Source organism: Asterias amurensis, chromosome 5 (genome assembly GCF_032118995.1).
Source record: "Asterias amurensis chromosome 5, ASM3211899v1".
NCBI lineage: Eukaryota > Metazoa > Echinodermata > Asteroidea > Forcipulatida > Asteriidae > Asterias > Asterias amurensis.
In genome coordinates this window covers 13,112,147-13,133,261 of record NC_092652.1, presented here as the reverse complement: position 1 = coordinate 13,133,261, position 21,115 = coordinate 13,112,147, and the positions used below count along the sequence as shown (strand labels likewise).

General features: G+C 39.0%; 2 protein-coding genes across 2 annotated transcripts in view; both read right to left on the bottom strand.

Annotated features, from left to right (window-relative positions):
• Nucleotides 1-7,004, bottom strand: part of LOC139937040 (MYCBP-associated protein-like) — a 123,431-nt gene extending 116,427 nt beyond the window's left edge. Inside the window, exon 1 of the mRNA XM_071932002.1 lies at nucleotides 6,537-7,004. Coding sequence (XP_071788103.1) covers nucleotides 6,537-6,591 — 55 coding nt within the window. The 5' untranslated portion in view covers nucleotides 6,592-7,004. The remainder of the gene's footprint in view (nucleotides 1-6,536) is intronic.
• A 7,203-nt stretch (nucleotides 7,005-14,207) lies between these two features.
• LOC139937641 (ubiquitin-conjugating enzyme E2 Z-like) overlaps nucleotides 14,208-21,115 on the bottom strand; it is a 68,637-nt gene continuing 61,729 nt past the window's right edge. Inside the window, exon 7 of the mRNA XM_071932881.1 lies at nucleotides 14,208-18,152. Within this exon, the coding sequence (XP_071788982.1) occupies nucleotides 17,982-18,152 (171 nt within the window). The 3' untranslated portion in view covers nucleotides 14,208-17,981. The remainder of the gene's footprint in view (nucleotides 18,153-21,115) is intronic.

The following is a 21,115-nucleotide window of genomic DNA, read 5'->3' as shown; positions in this document are numbered from 1 at the left end:
TACACCATTCACCGCAAAGCTGGTGTCGTTATTAAATTACGGGCTCTTAACGTTTGAAAGAATACCACCACAATGCGCTGTGTCGGCCGGGGGCGGAGTTCAAAAAGGGGGAGATTTTAGCATATGTTAAGAGGCTGTATCTCGGAAACGACATGGAGTAGTGATTTAATTTTTGGTTTGTGTTCATTTTAGCCATAGTGGAACAGTTAGAGAAAGTTTCATATTAATCTGAGGTAATTTGACAACTGGTTAATTTCAACCCATAGGTTTGTACACTAAACATTTGGGAGAGGGGGTGTCTGGCAGGCCTAATGCAGCAGAAAATTTGTCTGGCGGTTGATTTTGTTTACTTAGTATCATGGTAAAGCCCATTTCCACTTGGTTTCATGTGGTACCTAGAATGTTTGATTCAGCCCATTGTTTTGCCTCTTTATTGGGGTCCATGCGCCACATGCAGCGGGGGGTCCCCGGCAGACATCCATATCTGACTATGTCAGGTTATCCACTAAACGTTCCCGTAGTCAAATATTGGTACCTCGTTCCTTTAACCAAAGTGCTCTGGGTTGCCGGTCTAATTGGTCATGTTTTGGTTAAACACCGAGAGAAGCAGAGACGTTACATCGATCGACCGCTCCCCCGGGTGCAGGGCGTTTTGGACCCACGGAATTCATGACAGTATTACAACATCTATTACTTCTTGAACTTAGCATAATCATTCAATTGTTTTAAATATTTGTTAAAACAACCATCCAAGTTATTCTGAGTTAAATATTTTGAAGAAAAAAAATATCTGGAATAACATAAGTCCTTTTGAACTTTCTCTAGTAGGAAAGGACATTACGTAAACTAATCTATTTCTACCTCCATGCACGGACATGGATGTTACAATACAAAACATTCAAAGAAAACAGAATGGTTAAAGTATAAGGCCCAATCAATTAGGAGTGGTCTTGCTAAAATAAACTGCCGGATTAAACAAAACTTTAGTACAAACAAATAAATAAAACAATCTAGATTTTCATCTTCTTCTTCTCTTCGTCCCTTGTCCTCGAACAAAAGCTTATTCCCAAACTTGTATGAACTTGAAACTTCGCACATAGTTAGATATGCATTAGGAGTGGAATACTGTGTTAGTTACGTCATGATGACGTCATCAATTCTTATAAAAATTCAAAGTTTATTATTTCAAAAAATCATTATTTTTGATCCACGAGATGGATTCTTACAATCGATACATAATCGGAAAGGTCGTTAAAAACTCTGTAAACGCCTAGCTCACATGACCCCATTTTTACCTTGTCTTCTGGTTCAAATCAGATTTTTTGTGTATTTTCGTCAAAAATACATTTTTTGTTTTGACTACTACCGTACTGCGTTAATTACACCGGTTCTCGTCCGATCAGTGAAGTTAAGCAACATTATTATACCAGCTTCGTTTATAGTCTGTTTTCAAGGCGTTTTCAATAAACATTTCCCTTTTGTTTAGTTAGTCTCTTCTCCAGTCGTCATTATTCATAAGTTCCTATGTCCTCTACCACAAAAGCTATTTTGACAATCTATACATCATATGAAAGGGCTTTACGTACAGAGTCTATTTTCAAGGCGTTTTTAACAAACATTTCCCTTCCGGTTAGTAAGTCTCTTCTCCAGTCGTGATTATTCATCAGTTCCGATTTGCTCAACCACAAAAGCTATTTTAACAATCTACACATCATATGAAAGGGCTTTACGTACTTCACAAAAATGGATATGTTGGTGACCTTCTATTGAAAAGGCCTAATTTCATGGGTTTTTCCTTTGATAATTGTCCACCAGGGTGTATTTTTGTACTCCCGGAAGCCGAACACCTTGTTTTTGTTATGACAAAAACTTAAGTCTAGTTTTTCTTCTTCTTCTCAGCGTCCCTTGTCCCCTAACAAAAGCACCTTTCACAAACTTGTATAAACTTGAAACTTCACACATAATTACATATTTATTAGGAGAAGAAACCGTTGAAATTACGTCATGATGACGTCATCGTTTTTGAGTTATGAAAATTCAAAGTTTATTATTTCAAAAAATCATAACTTTTGATCTACATTATGTATTCTTACAATATTGTAGATCGATACATCATCGGAAAGGTCATTAAAAACTCTGTATACGCCTCGCAGACATGACCCCATTTTGATCTTGTCGTCCAGTTCAAAATCGAGGTTGAAATTCAAAAATTCATGTGTAAAGAACTACGAAATTCCCCATTGGTCGTATGTAAAGATTTTACACACACAATACGTGTAGCGTACACGTACATGTACATCTGTCTAGCCGCAACAAGATGCTTCTTGGCGTTTTTTTATAGGCCACCGAACAGTGGAGTTGAGCTACTAGAGGCACTGGCTGACACCTTAACTATTGTTTCCAGGCACTACAATAACATTTGTATTGTTGGGGATTTTAATTTCCCTACTTTACAGTGGAACCCTAGAAGTAAGCTGGCAGTCTGAAGTGGATCGACGATTATGTTTTTGTTGATGCTGTCATGTCCGCTCACAATTTGCAACAAGTAAACTTTTGCTCAACCAGAGGAGATAACATTCTGGACCTTGCCCTTACTTCTAGTAACCTCCTAGCTTCCTCTACAACTGGTGATGACTTTTTTTCAATCTGATCACAAGTCAATAAGATTGAGCTTTCTTTTCAATGATACTTCAATGCCTGTTTTACAGCCTACCAGCCCATTTTTAACTTCCGTAAAGCAGATTTAAAAGACCTCAACAGAACACTTGAGTACATTCCCTGGAATCTGCTCGAAGCCACTGACAATATTGATGATGCTACATCTCTCTTCTATAATCTTGTTGAAGCTGCCATCATCGATGTTGTCCCTGTTGTCCGTCCACGACGTCCCTCACCTCCTTGGTTTGATGGACAAGTTGTTTTTGCCCTAAGAGCCAAAGAATGAGCATTTCGCCGCAAGAAGTCCAGTCCTACTCCAGAGAACATAGCATCTTTTCAGCAATCAAGAACTGATTTCAAGAAACTGGTAAAGATAAAGTATGCATCATATCTTCAATCAATCACTGATGTATGGTGGCCCCGAAGGGACATCGCATAACGCAAACGTGTGCGCACACATATGCAATGTCGTGAAACAAATCGCGAATATATGCGCACACGTATACAATATCGTGAAACAATTCGCGAATATGTGCGCACACGTATGCAATGGCGTGAAACAATTCTCGAATATGTGCGCACACGTATGCAATGTCGTGAAACAAATCGCGAATATGTGCGCACACGTATGCAATCTCGTGAACTAAATCGTTAATACGTGCGCACACGTATGCAATTTCGTGAACCAAATCGTGAATATGTGCGCACACGAGTGCGATTTGTTTTGCACTGTCGTGAATTTTATTGCATACCATGTTGCATACCATTAGGATGATGTCATAGTTGTGGATAATTTGTTACCGATCTAGGGAGTACTGTGGCGCTACAGCAGGCTCCCTCTGTAAAGCGTGTGTATACCCAGGAACTTGGCACCAGGCCAAGGACGACCACACGCCTCGCTTGCCTCACAACAAAGACTACTGCTGCAATGACTACCGCTTATCTCACTGTTGGAAAGAAACCCCCCAGATCATTAGACATTTTATTCAAAGGTATGCAACATGGTATGCAATAAAATTCACGACATCGCAAATAATATTCGCAGACGTGTGCGCACATATTCGCGAATTGTTTCACGACATTGCATACGTGTGCGCACATATTCGCGAATTGTTTCACGACATTGCATACGTGTGCGCACATATTTGCAAATTGTTTCACGACATTGCATACGTGTGCGCACATATTCGCGAATAGTTTCACGACATTGCATTCGTGTGCGCACATATTTGCGAATTGTTTCACGACATTGCATACGTATGCGCACACGTTTGCGATATGCGATGTCCCTTCAGGGTCACCATACTGATGACATTGGTAAAAATTTAAAACGTTTTTGGAGTTTTATTAAGGCTCGATCCCGCCGGCATGCCTTGCCTTCAACTCTTCGTCATGAAACCTCAGGTCTAGAAGCTACTGATTCGTCTAGCAAAGCGGCTCTTTTTACGGACCTTTTCCAGTCTGTCTATCTTCCACCCCCTGATGAATCTGATGCAACGGAGACTATGCCTACTCTTCAGTCTGCTAATTTGAATGCCATGCCTGCTATCCAAATAACTGAATCTGATGTTCTACAAAAGTTAAACAATATTGACTGTTCTAAAGCTAGTGGATCAGATAATGTATCAGGTTTTGTTTTTAATTCCTGTGCTGGTGCCCTCTCTGTGGTCCTTTATCGTATATTTTCACAAGAGCATCCAAGAAGGGATGCTTTCCTTTAAGTTGAAAAACTGCTGACCTTGTTCCTATCCATAAGGCTGGTAAAAAGTCAAGTGTCTCTAACTACAGGCCAATTTCATTAATCCCTCAGGTAGCCAAGGTTTATGAAAAAATACTATGTGAGCAGATTTGTTCCCATGTTCGACCTGCGATTTCTGAGCAACAGCACGGTTTTGTCTCTGGAAGGGGGTTGTTCCACAAACCTTACTTCACTTTTACTGGAGGCATACCGTGCTGTTGATCAGAGAGAGCAGTCAGATGTTATAATACAGATTTTTCCAAGGCATTTGATCGAGTCAACCATGATTTTCTTTTGTACAAACTGAATTCCTACAATATTCATCCAAATGCATTAATTTTGTTACAAAGTTATCTAACTGGCAGAAAACATCTATGAGTAGTTGTGGATGGTTTTTCTTCCAAATGGAAAACAGTGCCCTCTGGAATTCCACAGGGTTCAATTCTAGGACCTCTCTTATTTACATTTTTTGTTAACAATCTTCCTGAATGTTTAAGTAATAAATGTTTACCTTATGCTGATGATCTAAAGGTTTTACGTCAGATTGGTTGCACAGCCGATACTATTTCTTTGCAGGCTGACTTAGATAGAATTCTTGACTGGTCTAAAACATGGCGTCTATTTCTTAACGATAAACAAATGTAGCATTTTAATCCTGACTCTTAAGAAGAAGCCTGTCAAATTTGATTATACCTTAGGTGATAATATTCTTACTTGTGATGATGTCCAGAAAGATCTTGGTATTCTTATTGACAGCAGACTCACTTTCATTCCGCATGTTAATACTATTATCAAAAAAGCCAATCGCATGAGTGGTTTAGTATGGCGTAACTTTCCCTCCTTAAAGAACGAGCATGTTTTATGTATCTTGTTTTGTTTTCTCATCAGACCTAATCTTGAATTTTGTACTATTGTATTTAACTCTATTTCAGCCCATCAAGCACATAGACTAGAGGGAGTTCAGTTTCGTTTTCTCAAATTTATTCACAGGACACTAAACAATGGCATTGTTTATAACTTGGATTATCTTGACCTATCATGTAAAATATACAGACTTCCACCCCTTATAGACAGAGAAGGATTTTAAATGACTGTCTATTTCCCTACAAATCTTTCCACAATCATTTTAGCAACACTGAGTTCAACCCCTTTGGCTTACATGTCTCTAACCGTCATACTAGACAATCTATTAAACACATCTTATATGTGCCAAGGAATCGGGTAGATGTGACAAAGTGTGGCTTTTTGTCACGAGGATTTCCTCCACATATAATAGTATCCATGGTTCTTGTGATGTGTTCGGAGCCCCTTCTCTTAATTCCTTTCGTGGTCAGGTTTTGCATGCCATATCCTCTTCCAGTAACTAATGTATACATGTATTTACAGTGTTTTGTTTTATTTTATTCGGTATTGTTTACATCGATTTGTTTAAATTTTTGTTTATATTTTATTTGATTTTAAATTTATTTCCCTTGTCTTTTGTTGTTTATTCTATTTTATACTTTAATGTAGGCTTTTGCTTTTAAAATTTGTTTTAAATATATTTTCACAGTCGTTCATGGTGGTCTGTTCCCTATTTTGTTTTATTTAATCTTCAATGTATACTTTAATTTTCTTTCCTAAGATGATTCTATTTTAATTGTTAACTTTGTACATATCAGATTGTTTTTATATAGGCTATGTGAATATTTCTAATTGTCTTTTATCCTTTCCTGTAATTAGCGGCTCGTCCGCTGTTGGTTTGGTCAATAAAAATATAAATAATAATATAAACTGATGCACTACCACACAGCCGTCATCTAGTATAACTAATTGACATATCATGTGACGCGCTCTAAACCAACGAAAAGGCAGAATATTGGTAAGGGGTGTTATATAAAAAATAATAAAATTAATAGGCCCTACCGGCCTAAAATAGTATTAGTAGAAGTCTTTTATTTTTTGAAGAAAGCACACAAATTCGTCCAACAAGAGTGTCAGTGTTTTTTCTTTCATAATTTTCTCGTAACTTCGACGACCAATTGAATCCAAATTTTCACAGGTTTGTTATTTTATGCAAGATGGGATACACCAAAACAAGTGAGAACACTGGTCTTTGACAACGTGTAGTGTCTTGAGAGGGGAACTTGCAGAAACTTACCACTTGATCTTGGTCTGTCCTTTCTTGATGGTTTTGTGCTTAATCTGCTGCTCATGATGACTGCTCTTTTTTAAAGGAATCAACCAGGGGAAGGGCAGCCAATACACTTCGCTTGTTGAGCCTTGTGTTCTTCTTGACTTAACTGTAATATTGTGATTGTCACCTACATGACAACGTCACAACGTCACGAGTAAACTTTTAACTACCACCTACTTTCTACTACTTAGGCCTACTACTATATGCACGGTAGGCAGGCCTATGTTATATGTAGTCATGTAGTCATGTAGTCATGCGGATTATACAAGTAGAACGTTCGTCTGCTCTAGCTAGTGTAGGCTGAAAGCCGGTGGTTGTAGTAAGGATGATGACAGAGAAAAGACCTCGCTCCTCCTATTATAAATTATATTTGCACTTAACTTGTACGACGCGGGCCGGGTACTCGGGCAGCGAAACGGGGCTCAAGCTCACTGTGTAGTCATGGTAACCAACGACAAACTGCGCATGCCCAAAATTGTTAGGTTTCCCATCAACCTCGTTCCCAGTGGTATAGACCTTTCTTTTGCAACGTCACAGCCCGAGTTTTTGCCAACCCAGATTGGAAAACTATGGAAAGCCACAAGTGCAAAATCAAGAAAAGATCGCTATTTTTGGTAACAATATAACAAAATTTGTTGATATTTATTTAAAAACAAAACAACTAATTATGAGAGGTATTTGATTAATTGAAAATTTGCAGAAAATGTTGAATTTGGTTAAAACATCTCTTAATACGATTGAGTGTTTTACCATGGAGGTAGAATCTACCTCCATGGTTTTACTAACATTCGGCCGACCATGCCAACCAAGGCGGTTTGTTTATGGGGCGCCGTTTGTCCATTAATTGTTTGACACTTTTAAGGCATGTTTTTACCATGGTTTACAGCAATTAGATCATGATTAGATGTAAACCATAAAAACTGTTGCCACATCCTGTTATGGTTTACATACCAGTAAAGTATTTGTTGTGTATAAGTTTATGGTTTAACAACCATGAACATACAAAAAACATTTACAAATCATGGTTCATAAACCAAGAAAATTTACGCATCTTAAAAACATGGTTTATAAACCATAAAAAATGAAGCATCAAATTCATGGTTTACAAATCATGGTTTACAACCATGAAAATTGAGACATCTAAAAAACATGGTTTATAAACCATGAAAATTGAAGAATAAAAATCGTGGTTTACAAATCATGGTTTATAAACCATAACATATAAACCATAAAATCATGGTTTGTGACAATGGTTTATAAACCATGAAAATCGAGACTTCTTAAAAATATGGTTTATAAACCATGAAAATCGAGACTTCTTAATAAACATGGTTTATAAACCATGAAAATTTACACATCTCAAAAACGTTGTTTGTAAACCATAAATTTACAAATAATGGTTTACAAACCATAAAAATGTGCACTCAGAAATCATGGTTTACAAACCATAAAAAATGTGCACTCAGAAATCATGGTTTATAAACCATAAAAACGTGCACTCACAAATCATGGTTTAACAAACCATAAAAGCGTGCACTCACAAATCATGGTTTACAAACCATAAAAGTGTGCACTCACAAATCATGGTTTATAAACCATAAAAACGTGCACTCACAAATCATGGTTTATAAACCATAAAAATGTGCACTCACAAATCATGGTTTACAAACCATAAAAAATGTGTAAAGTACCGAGCATTTTCTTGTGGGCTTACTCTGGGAGCCATAACTCATGTTTATAACCACAAAACAAAAGCACCAAATTCATGTGTGATTCAATTATCTTAATTTTGATTCAATCACTTTAAACAAACAATGGACAAAATTCAACTGATGAATGTTCAAACTTATTACCGGCCGAAATTTGCCGGGAAACATGTAATACAACTGGTGTTTTTGTTATTGGTCAACAGAGTAATAATGTGCGAATATAACTTATCGGAACATAGGGGTGTCGGAATATAGGGGTGTCGGAACATAGGGGTGTCGGAATATAGGTTCAGTTGTCGGAACATAGGGGTGTCGGAATATAGGGGTGTCGGAACATAGGGATGTCGGAATATAGGCCGAGTTGTCGGAATATAGGGGTGTCGGAACATAGGGATGTCGGAATATAGGCTGAGTTGTCGGAATATAGGGGTGTCGGAACATAGGGGTGTCAGAATATAGGTGTGTAACCGATATATTGGGGTTGGTTTTGTTTGCAAAATTTGAATTTTGGGAAGTGCAATAAAACGACTTATGACACCAACAACCCCTTGCCTGCTAATGAGTTTACCCCCCCCCACGTGCGTGCCGCGTATAGACGCGTGCAATGTCTTCTACTGTGATGTCACAGAGTATAATGAATATTTTACCGGCAGGGCAGCGCTTCCACGCGCGCTCCCATTGCGGTTTTTGTACATCTCCTCATTTGGGGAGATTTTCCAATAACAACGTGCAGAGTAAGCAACGACTTCGTCAAGTCCCATCGCATTCTCAGGACCACATTGTGACGGCGAGCGCGCACTGTACAGTACTGTATATGCTACGGGTTGTTTTTATAGTAAGTTGAGGTAACAGCTTAGGGACCTCTCACACGAGAATGGGACTTGAATCAAGTCTAGCCGTGTCCGAATGATTCAGCGTGGCCGCTGGCAGGCTGCTACCGCGGCTTTGGCAGCGACTAGCGACCGTGGCAAAAAACATTCGGACACGACTTCAAAAAGGCGCGCACTGCCAGCGGCCGCAGCCACAGCCGAAGTCGAAACATTTGGACATGGCCTTATTATAGTATAGACTGGGCCATAGAGTTATATATAAGAACTAGAGGGCGCACTGGCCTATATACGCGCTCCGGCATGCGCACAGGCGGCCATTTTCTAAGTTGACAAAACTGGCATCTCACAGCATGTGTTGGTGCGGCCATTTTGAAAGTTGAACAAACAGCATCGCGTGAGCGTTCAATAAAAAAAACATCAAACGTGTATTTCATATTCAACGCGCGTGCAGAATGATGCGCTTGTCATCTTCCAGTCCCGTGGTGTTTGTGCACGAAGTATCACTCGTGCGCCCTCTAGTTCTTATATATAACTCTATGGACTGGGCCCGGTGTGGCGGTCTCGTAGTCTGGTTCCCAGACCCAAAAATCTCCGACTAGGCTCCATTTGAATTTAGGGTCCGGTATCGCCCAAAATCACGTGACCTAAAAGGAGGAATTCCTCCTTTTTCAAAGTTATCCAAAATGTTCCGAACGTGTTGTCGTCAACATTCAGACAGTATCGTTGATGGACAGTATGGAATCATGTCAGTCCTGTCGGCCGTAGATCCAGGAGTTTTTATGCCAGCTATTGTTATTTAAAGCCAATGCAGGCATTGTGCCTAAATAAAGCATTTGCAAAGCGATGTGACAAGTTCAAAATTAGCCCACCTTGTTGAGCTGTTAATGGCTCTGCTTTTAACATCGGTCTCATCACTGTCGCCATTACAGCCCACCTTCGATACATGTATAAAACCGTGGGTGATACCTGACCTAAGATTTTTAACAAGAGACGTCAAGGAGTCTTTGGTCAGGGGCCCAGACTAGCGGTCTCGGAGCTCCGGCGTACTCAGAGCTCCAGATTACCAAATACGGTAGTATTACGTCATGCCGTGCCTGCGCACACCAAGCGAAAGTAGTTGATTTTAGCGCCGGCTGACGTAGTAGACTTGTGGACAAGTCGTTTATGGTCCCACGCGGTGAGATAGTCGAGTTGCAGCGGTGCTCTCCGCGCGTGAACTGCTGGTTGTTCAACTACTGCGCAGCCCGACTCTTAGGCAGCTCGCAGTAGTCACGCAACCAGCAGTTCGCTACAACTCGACTCTCTCACCGCGTGGGACCATAAACGACTTGTCCACAAGTCTACTCTCGTAGCTGTCATGGCGGCGCCCATATCGTGTGGTGAATGAGTGGAGCGTATCATGCGACAGTATTGTGAAAAAAAGTAATCACAAAATAAAGTATTTAAGGAGTGGGTGCAACGCAGAAGGGTCGTCTGAAAACCAGAAGAGGGTAGTGGTGGTCAAGGCAAGAGTGCTGATCCACAATGGCCTCGTAAATCATCATAAGTTATTTTAAAAGTGCATTGGATTGGTCTCATCATAGACTAGAGCAAGGAACAGTCTTGACTCTTAATCCCCAAGCTCAAATTAATCTGATTAGTGCTGCATCCACCTCCAGTGGAAACACTATGGATGTAGGCTGTACACATTCCGACCGCAGCGAGCTCTTTGTACCCCATGTTTGTTACCGCCTTTCGCTGCTGTCGCTGGTATTTTGTCGTTTTCCATTCATAATTATTGGAGTGGTAAAGTAGCAACACACAAGTTCAACGCGTGCGCAGTAAACAATGTCACCAACGTTGCATGCGCACAATGCTACATTAGAAACTGTAGACTTTTATGGCAAGCCATATATGCCCAATAATTCGATAAACACTGTTTATCAACTGTTTATCGCCAATAAACACTGTTTTTCGACCGCAAGTGATAAACACTGTTTTTCGAGAAGAACTATGTTTATCACTTGATAAACTTAGTTTATCTCGATAAACACTGTTTTTCGCCGATAAACATAGTTTTTCGCTGATAAACAGAGTTGATTGAGATAAACATCAACTGATAAACAATGTTTATCGAAAAAAATAAGTTTATCAAGCAATAAACAGTTTTTCCAGGTGATAAACAGAGTTTTTCGATAAACACTGTTTATCAAGTGATAAACAATGTTTATCAAGTGATAAACACCGTTTATCGAAAAACAGTGTTTATCGGTCGATAAACACAGTTTTACACCGACACCAAATGCCCAATAATTTGGTAAACAGTGTTTATCAGTTGATAAACACTGTTTATCACGAAACAGTGTTTATTTATAGAATAATGCCCGAGGTGCGCGCCATTCGTGGGATGGTGCATTCACCGAGGGCATTATGCGACTTAACCCACACCTGGGATGTCATGCAATTGTTACAATCGCTCCATTATTTTGCACGAATGGCGCGATATTGTTTAATTTTTAAGTCAATTGTTTGTATGTATTACGTAAGCTTGTTCACTACAGTGAACACCCCCAGTGGTGCGTAAACATGGTACATGGACCATAGTCCTTTCTCTATGCATGGACGAAGACTGATATTTAGGAAATACGCTCGTTCCTTCGACAGTGGTTTTTACTGACTCAAAGTAAATTTTGTCAAGTGACAGAAAGTAACGACAATACGGATGATGTTGTAGCCGACTTGCTTGGTCTACCCCTGAAGGTGAAAATTAAAAAAAAAATATCATATACCAGCAAGTAGTCTCAGATATTTCGGATATAACTTTGATTTGATTAACAAATTTAAACTAACTTAATGAGCAATAATTTCAGTTAAATTCATGTCATTATTTAAATAAAGATATTGAAAGAAGCATCTTTGCAAACTTAATTTTTACGGAGTTAACTCACTTACCATGATAAATTAAGCATTAATTTAAAAGGTACTGGTTAAAAGGAAATCGATTTATCTGACTTTAAGACATGTTAAAATGACTGTTGTAGTTATCTAACATTTTTTAATATCTCAGCTAAATCATAATTAAAAATTTAGCTGTTCACTTGCGTAAAGTTTTAACGATCATTTATAATTACAGAGCTCTAACCTGTGTTAAGAAAAAAAAATGGTGTATGGCGTCAATGACGTCATTAACTTTATTCCATACATCTATTGTTTTGCACGACTTGCGCAATGGGGACAGTTTCACCCGTTTGCACAACGGGTGAATAGTTCTCTATGGTTGTACCCATCGCGCCATTCGTGCAAAATAATGGAGTGATTTAAAGGAGCACGTTGCCTTGGATCGGACGAGTTGGTCTATAAAAAGCGCTTGTAACCGTTTTTTTATGAAATACATATGGTTGGAAAGATGTTTTAGAAGTAGAATACAATGATCCACACAAGTTTGCTTCGAAATTGCGTGGTTTTCCTTTTACTGTGCGAACTAACATGGTCGGCCATTTATGGGAGTCAAAAAATTGACTCCCATGATAAATGGCCGACCGTGTTAGTCGACGAGGTAAAAAGAAAACCGTGCAATTTCGAGGCATGTTTGTGTGGATCATTGTATTCTACTTTTACAACTCTTTCCAACCATATGCATTTCGTAAAAAACGGTTTCAAACGCTTTTCAAAGACCAACTCGACCGATCCAAGGCAACGTGTTCCTTTAACGTCATGACGTCACAGGTGTGGGTTAACAACTGATGAACACTGTTTTTTTGATAAACATGGTTATTCGTACACCATCTATAGAGGGCGCTAACGCGCCGGTGTCTTGAGCCCAACACCAAATTTGGTGATGAATCGGCCAGGGGGTATGAGGAACAGATTTATGAAATAAAAAATAATAATATTTTCCATTTAAGATGGAACTCTTGGCTTTTTATTTGCCAATACCTTACGCATACAGCGCATACAGTACCAAATAATAAGGTTGAGCTAATTAGCTGACTTAAAACACTGGGGCGCTAATCTGATAAAGCCAGGGGGTATGAGGAACAGATTTATGAAATAAAAATTAATAATACTTTTCAATTTAGATGGATCTTGGCTTTGTGTCTGCCCATACCTGTCGCGTTACAATCCCTTCGCACAGTCATTGACGGTCTCTGACCGATTCATCACCAAATTTGGTGTTGGGCTCAAGACACCGGCGCGTGAGCGCCCTCTTTAGACGGTGTACGAATAACCATGTTTATCGAAAAAACAGTGTTTATCAGTCGATAAACAGAGTTTTTCGATAAACAGTGTTTATCAACTGATAAACACTGTTTATCGCATAGTTTGGCGTCGGCGTAAAACTGTGTTTTTCGACCGATAAACACTGTTTTTTCGATAAACAGTGTTTATCAAATCAAATTATTGGGCATTTGACGTCGGAGTAAAACTGTGTTTATCGACCCAAAACACTGTTTTTCGATAAACAGTGTTTATCACTTGATTGATACACCTTGTTTATCACTTGATTGATACACCTTGTTTATCACTTGATTGATACACCTTGTTTATCACTTGATAAACCTTGTTTATCACTTGATAAACAGTGTTTATTGAAAAACTCTAGTTTATCACCTCGAAAAACTCTGTTTATTGCCTGATAAACACTGTTTTTCGATAAACAGTGTTTATCAATATTGATAAACAATGTTTATCTCAATAAACTCTATTTATCAGTGAAAAACAGTGTTTATCGAAATAAACTATGTTTATCAAGTGATAAACATAGTTTATCTCAAAAAACAGTGTTTATCAGTGATAAACAGTGCTTATCGAATTATTGGGCATATGGCTTGCCATAGACTTTGAGCTTTTAACTGAATTTTGAAGTAAACAAATCGGCCTTTCCTGTGATGAATTATGACATTTGTTAGGCTTTGCTGATCGGGAAAATTATGAAATATATTGATTGTTTTATCATGAAAAGAATGTCAGTGGTCTCCGGCCGTTGAAAACGATATGAGATTGTTTGCAAACGCTTTTCTTAGCGGGGGATATGCATTTGAACGGTAGGAATATAAAATGATTTTTTTTTTTTTTTTTTTTTTACTTTTATACAATTACGCGTAGGATATTTTTGGTTAAGAAGATAATAATATAATAACAAGAGACAGTGATTGTAAACAATCACACAGCTGTTCCTGAATGTTTTGTTAATAATAGTTTTCTATGCTACAATAAAACACACACATTACAACTCTATGACATGTAATTACCTGGTCTTGTATCTGATACTAAATCAAAAGAAGCTTTAACACAAAAAATAAAGGTCAACATGGCGCCATGGTCATTATGTTAAATAAATTTAACCCAAGTTCAAAAATCGATTGTGTAGTATTTGAGATAGGAGCCCACTTCCAGTTAACCCAGAAGTAAAGGTCAATACTGGGTCACGGAAACCCATGCTTGATTTTTAATGCACAAAGAGTTCATAACTGAAAAAAAATTGAAAATCTGTTGTGTAGTTCTTGAAATAAGGTTCCACTTCCGGTTGACCCGGAAATAAAGGTCAACGTAGGGTCACACCTACCCGATGCGATTGTCCAATTCCAAAGGAGTCCATAACTGGAAAAAGTCTGAAAATAGGTTGTGTTGTTTTTGAGATAAGGTTCCACTTCCGGTTGACCCCGAAATAAAGGTCAACATGGGGGTCACAGGTTTCAAAGTTAATATATAATGTCTAAGTAGTCTATAACTGAAAAAAGTTTGAAAATCGGTTGTGTAGTTCTTGAGAAATGGTCCCACTTCCAGTTGACCCGGAAGAAGAGGTCAAAATGGGGTCACGGATTTTCCCCAACAAAATTTAATGCCAAAGGAGTCTATAACTAAAGAAAAAAAATTAAATGGGTTGTGTAACTCTTAAGATATGGTCCCACTTCCGGGTGACCCGGAAGTAGAGGTCAAATCGGGGTCACGGTTACCCGAGGCAATTCTCCTATGCCTAAGGAGTCTAATACTGAAAAAAACTTACCGTATACTTCTTGAGATATAGTGCTGCAAAGAAAAACTCTTTAAAGCTTTTAATTAGCATAAAATTAACATGTGATGACGTCACAGTCTTAAAATTTTGTTTTTTGTACCAATAAATTTCATAAGGTACCACGATGGTATGCAACTTACCCCAATGCAATGCTTTTTACAAATCCTAATTTTGTATTGCATTAACCATGGAGAAGGTAATACAATGCCTTGCAAGGGACTGCATCCAGTTTATGAGGTACTACGTTGTACCCATGATGCCAAGATTTTTAATTAATCGTTAATTATAGACGTACCTTGATTGCGGTCAGTTAATTTTTCAACACAGAATATGACATTTTTAAAACGAACAGATGAATTATTTTGAAGTTATTGTCAATTTTTGTGTATTTGACTTGTAAAACGTTTCCACTTTTAGCGCCATGTTTTGTACACAGAAAATAAAACGCGCAAACGTATGATGTCATGATGACGTGACTGAACATTTTAGGCCAGACACAGCATCTATTGTACAAGACAAGTCCATAACCGAAGAAAAAAATTGGGATCGGATGTTTAATTCTTGAGATATGATTGTTAGAATATTGCCTAATTAAATATTCACCAGGGCGAACCCCTCCTCTTTTCGATAAGTGCACTGGTTTTTTTTACATGCGTTACACAACACATGGGACCAATGGCTTTACGTCCCATCCGAAGGACGAAGCAATGGTTAAGTGTCTTGCTTAAGGACACAAGTGTAACGACTGGGAATTCGAACCCACACTCTGCTGATCAGAAACACCAGAGTTTGAATTCAGTGCTCTTAACCGCTCGGCCACGACACTTCGATTGAGAGAGCCGTAATTATTCAACTGATTTTGTGTTTTTTTTATAAGAATATTACAAAGAGGTAATTCCTATTGCATTTGTGTTTGCCAAAATCCTTTAAATGTCGTTATTCATAGCTAAAATCATCCTTGCCATATGTCGTTGGTTGAGAAGGACGCTTGAACGCAATGCAATCTGTGTATTTTTCTGTGGCGTAACTGGGAGACATGTAATAGCTAGTTCTTTATACTTAGCTTGTTAGGAAATGCGCCTGCAGATGTTTCTGGCTCTGCCGATTAGCGCTGATTAGCTCTGAGGCCACCACACCGAGCCCCTGTCTTTATCTGCAAGGATAAAGACAGGTCGCTGCCGCTAGATCCAGAGATTCCATTGGATACAATGATATCATTAGGTCTGTGCAGTGACAGATGCCCAAGGAATTTGACTGCTTATCTGAGGGTTTTATAAAGAACCTATAGACCGACAGCATAGTGCATGCAGTGTGGCAGTCATGTGTTATACTCACTAGCCTGCATGTGGATTGGTTAGCTTCCCTGGGTCGACCCCGCAGTGCTCACTCGGGTTAGCCCCTGAAAAGAACTAAATTAATGATCACACTCGCCCTCTCGTGGTGACGGCATACACCTCAGGTCACCCCCAAGTGACCCACTCCACAAGCAGGGGGCTGGGGGCATATTTTTTTTCTTCCTAGGACGAACATGGGCAATTAACACAAAATGGGCGTGTCTTCATGGGAAAATGTATAGTTAACTACGCCCATTAAAATGTATAGTTAACTACGCCCATTTATGTAAATTGCCAACGTTCGTCCTAGGGAGAAAAAAAAACGCTCCCAGTACCCATGCCTACATCCTTACGGACTGTTAAGGGGATAACCCTGTTTTAACCCCTGGTAGCACTTGATTTGCTTCGACAGCCCAAATCAGTTAAGTGTAATGTAAGGTGATCTCTCATAAAAAAAAAATGGACAGCAAAAAGTAATTTACACTAAAACTCATATTTTAAGTAGACCTCTTTTTTAAATTAACTTGTTTTCAATATACAGTTTATTATGTATATAATAATGGTGTTTACTTTATAATATATTCAACAGTCAGTGGGGTTACATTTTGTGTTGGTCATCATTTGACTATTCAATGAAACTTAGTTTAAAAGCAACGAACGCGATTGCCTCCATGTCCCCTGGTCATTGCCTTGGTGCCCTTGAAATGCTCCATTACAAATTTCCTCCCTGGGTGCCCTTTACTAAGGAGAATTAGCGCTGGTGGTGTTACACTTTCGTATTGTACTACAGTGACGTCCTGGATATCAGGGTACATTTCTGGGGCGGAAACTTTTCAAAGCTTCATGACTCAAATCTTACCTGCAAGAAACCACTATAGTTTCAACAGATTCAGATTCCATGGCAGCATATATTTTTCTGCGGTGGGTTTTGATCGTCGTATATTCTTCACGAATCCATCATTTTCATGAAATAATGCAGCTCCCAAGACGCGCAAACCTTGCGTTGCGTTTGAGTGTTACGTCTGAGTGTTAAGCTGTGCAGTCAAGATACGGTCGATGACCAAGAATTCTTGCGTCTTGCATGCGAATGTATACGCGTACGCACGGCAGCAGACAACACTGTAAGAAAACAAACAAAACGGGAATTTTTTAACTTTGGGAGCTGCATTATTTCACGAAAATTACGGATTTGTGAAGAATATATGACGACCAAAACCCACCGCAGAAAAATGTATGCCGCCTTAGAATGTGAATCTGTTGAAATTAGTGGCTCGTTGCAGGTAAGATTTGAGTTATGAAGCTTTGAAAAATTTTGGCCCGAGAAACGGGCCTTAATAGATAGGACTCTGTATCTGTGTACAGAGGAAGAGTCCTAAATAGGCCTAAAGGAGAATATGCCTTGGTGCCCTTGTCCTTTCAAAAAAGAGGCATCCCCCTACATTGAAGGCAAGTTAGGGCAGTGTTTCAGTCTTAAAATTGAGAGTGGCATAAAGCTTTGAATCAACTGCTACACACTGTTCGAGAAGTCAAACACCAGTTGTTTAGTGGACTGATAGTGAAGCACATGTGTCCATCTCATTGTCTGAAGAGCTACTACAATCCCCATCTGATGCCTTATCCAATCCTTCTTCGTCTAAACTTTTTTTTAAACTCTCTAGGCGAGTTTTCAATGTGCTGTACTGGAACTTTCCTCTCTTTTCACCATATGGATCCTAAAAGTAATAAGAAAATGAATTGATGAAATAATAGCACCAGTACGGAGCTGTAAAGGGACATAAAAAGTATATACATGGTATAGTGTTGCGATCATGCAACAAGCATATTTGAGCTAGAGTAATGTATATTATTCTTGGTACCCCAGCTATGGTTAGAGCATTCCCATAGTAGCCCATGTAGCCCATCACCACGATACAGTTGTTACACTGTGATAATTTGCATACACTGTATACACACAGTAAATCATGTACATGTAGATTGCTACAGAAACTAAGTCAGCCCATTGACATTACGAACATTGGCCTCTTTCCGAAGACCAAGGTTAAGTGCCACACCCAACCTCCAAACCACACTCTGAGCTGACCATCAAAGCTCTTTAGGTACCGCTGAAACCCTCCATAGACCACTGAAAAACAAAGGTCGCGTGATAGTTAGAGCCACAAGTGGTTAAAACAATCGCGTCACCTTCTGAGTTGGTTTGACTTCAAGCCCTAAAAAAGCCAATATTTGTTGAACCAAATTTCAATATTTTTGTTAAAATTATTCATGTGTAAATGACAAAAAAAGACTATGTATTCAGATTATGGATACAAATCGTAAATAATGGTAAAAAATGTAATGCAAGATTCGCATTCAGAGAGTCCGTGTAACGGAAGCGTGTTGTATGGCCACACGGCTTGGAGCAATCGGATTGTAAGCCTTGGAGCATATCGCGTACCGCCCATGCCGTGTCTCGTTGGGGCCCCGAGGTGTAATCCCCAGGCGCTATGAACTCCTCAGCCGTAAGCTTAGGTCTAGCTGTGAGCTTAAGAGGGGTTGGGAGCCTTTATGGGGGTGTCCGTGGGTTTGTCAGTCGGTACCTCGCTTGTCGAATCAGTTATTTCTTACCCTATACTCTGTGTTTTGTTTCCGCCCCTATTTTTTGTTGTTCCGACTTTTCAGGTAGTTAAAAAAGATTGATGTTGCCAAAACGTTGGAATTACCGCATTGGTTATATTGATGGTGTTGTTGTGTGAGTAGCTTAATTAAATAATCTGTTATGGAAAAAAGCTTTCAATCCCAAGTCAAGCTAAGCTTACATTCCAAGTTACACAGCTACACTTACATTCCAAGATATTGTTACGTTCTTTCAAATTATGCTTTCATTCCATAAAAAGGTACGCTTTCAATCCAGATATGAACTACACCACTAAATTACTTTAACGGTGAGCCGGTTTGCCCCTTTAACAATTGAAGTTGAAATTTCAAGAAATTCATAACTAGAGAACTAATTATCGTTAGGCAAGAGGACATAATTTTTTTGCTTTTTCTTGCTCTTTTGGAAGATTTGTCTGTGGTATGTCCAAAATTTGTGGAGAGTAAACAATTTCAATGATAAACTTCACTTTTGTACTCAAAATTCTCAGCAAATGTTGCTTTTCTTTATTATTTTTCATATGATAACATTAAACAGCCAATAAAGGATGATCTCAAATATATAGATATTACAGTTTTCTAATAGCTGGAGTCCATAGGAAACCTACCAAAAATATAACGAGTCTCTTACCTCACGTTAAAACATGGTAAAAATGGTTTTTCTACAGAACGCTTCTAGCCGAATTTAAAAAAAACGTGAGGTCAAACAAACCTGCGCGACAAAGGAATCAGTACGTCAGTGGCGGCTATTTGGTGTGGAAAATAGCACCCTCTCAGTTTGCCAAAGCTGGAGAACTGTGTTCACACCCAATTAGGGGAATATCGTCACTGGCGTCAAGAGGTCATTATAACAGATAATCCGTTTTTGACTCTCGGCTGAAAAAGCCGCGCGGCCGGGTGCATTTTTGACTCGAGTTTTTCATTACTAAATGCAAATTTTGAGAGTAAAATGGTTATTAACCCGTATCTACATGTACGATGTCTAATTGGCCATAAAAAGGTAATAGTTGAAATATTGAGATCATCCTTTATTGGCTCTTTAAGACTCTGTACAAATGATGAAACTAGAAGTTACAGATTGGAATGGCTGATGTACAACACGTGTTATAGTTTTGAGCATGTGCTTTTGGATAAATGCATTAAGGGTAGGGAGTGAGTGGCATTTGAAGAGCCCCAGATCTCTTAATTCATGTAATATTGTCCTCTAGTAAGTCATAACTAAGATATCCCGCTTAGCATTCTCCTCTTGAAAAACAACTAGGTCAGTCGCATTACATTTGCATGGTCAGTCGCATTACTGGTTATTCGCATTACACTTTTTGATGACTCGTTATTAAAATATATCAACTAGAGTGTTGATTTCTTTACTCATTTCAGACTTGGTAATAAGGGTAGAAGCATGTTTTGAAATGCCATGAAGATAGTCAGTGGATTTTTCTTGCAATTGAAATAACTTCCATCGCTCGGTCAGTTGCATTACACCCTGTGGGCTTCAACAAGAACACTCACATGCTGCATGGGAAATACAAATAAAAATTCAATCTGGATTTTAAAAAGTTGTACCTGCTGCTTATCATAAATTCCAAAGTATTGCTGGAATAATCTTTCTGGGGGAAAAATATTTCACTTTGAAGAAACCACCTTATTATGCTCAAGAAGGCAAATTACATGGTATCGCACACATGGATAATGCCTGGATCTGGTTGGAGTGGCTGATGCAGTAAAGTGTCTTCTAGCTGAGAGCATGAAGACATGGAGAACCAATCTTACTGCCAACAATGTTAGTCTGGGCAAGATGTGTACAAGAAGAGGTATTTTCCAAGGTGATTCATCAAGATTGGCAGTACAAACCACTTCATGGCAGGTTCTTGAGGTGTACTAAAGAAGTGACTTGCAACAAGTCCTAGAATTGGTTAAGGAGTGGAGAAGTGAAAAAGGAAACCAATGGCTGCGGCACAAGACCAGTCTCTAAGGACAAATGTAATGAAGGCAAGGAGAGAGAAAGCAGACGTCTCTCCTGTTTGCAGAATGTGTAACAAGGTGG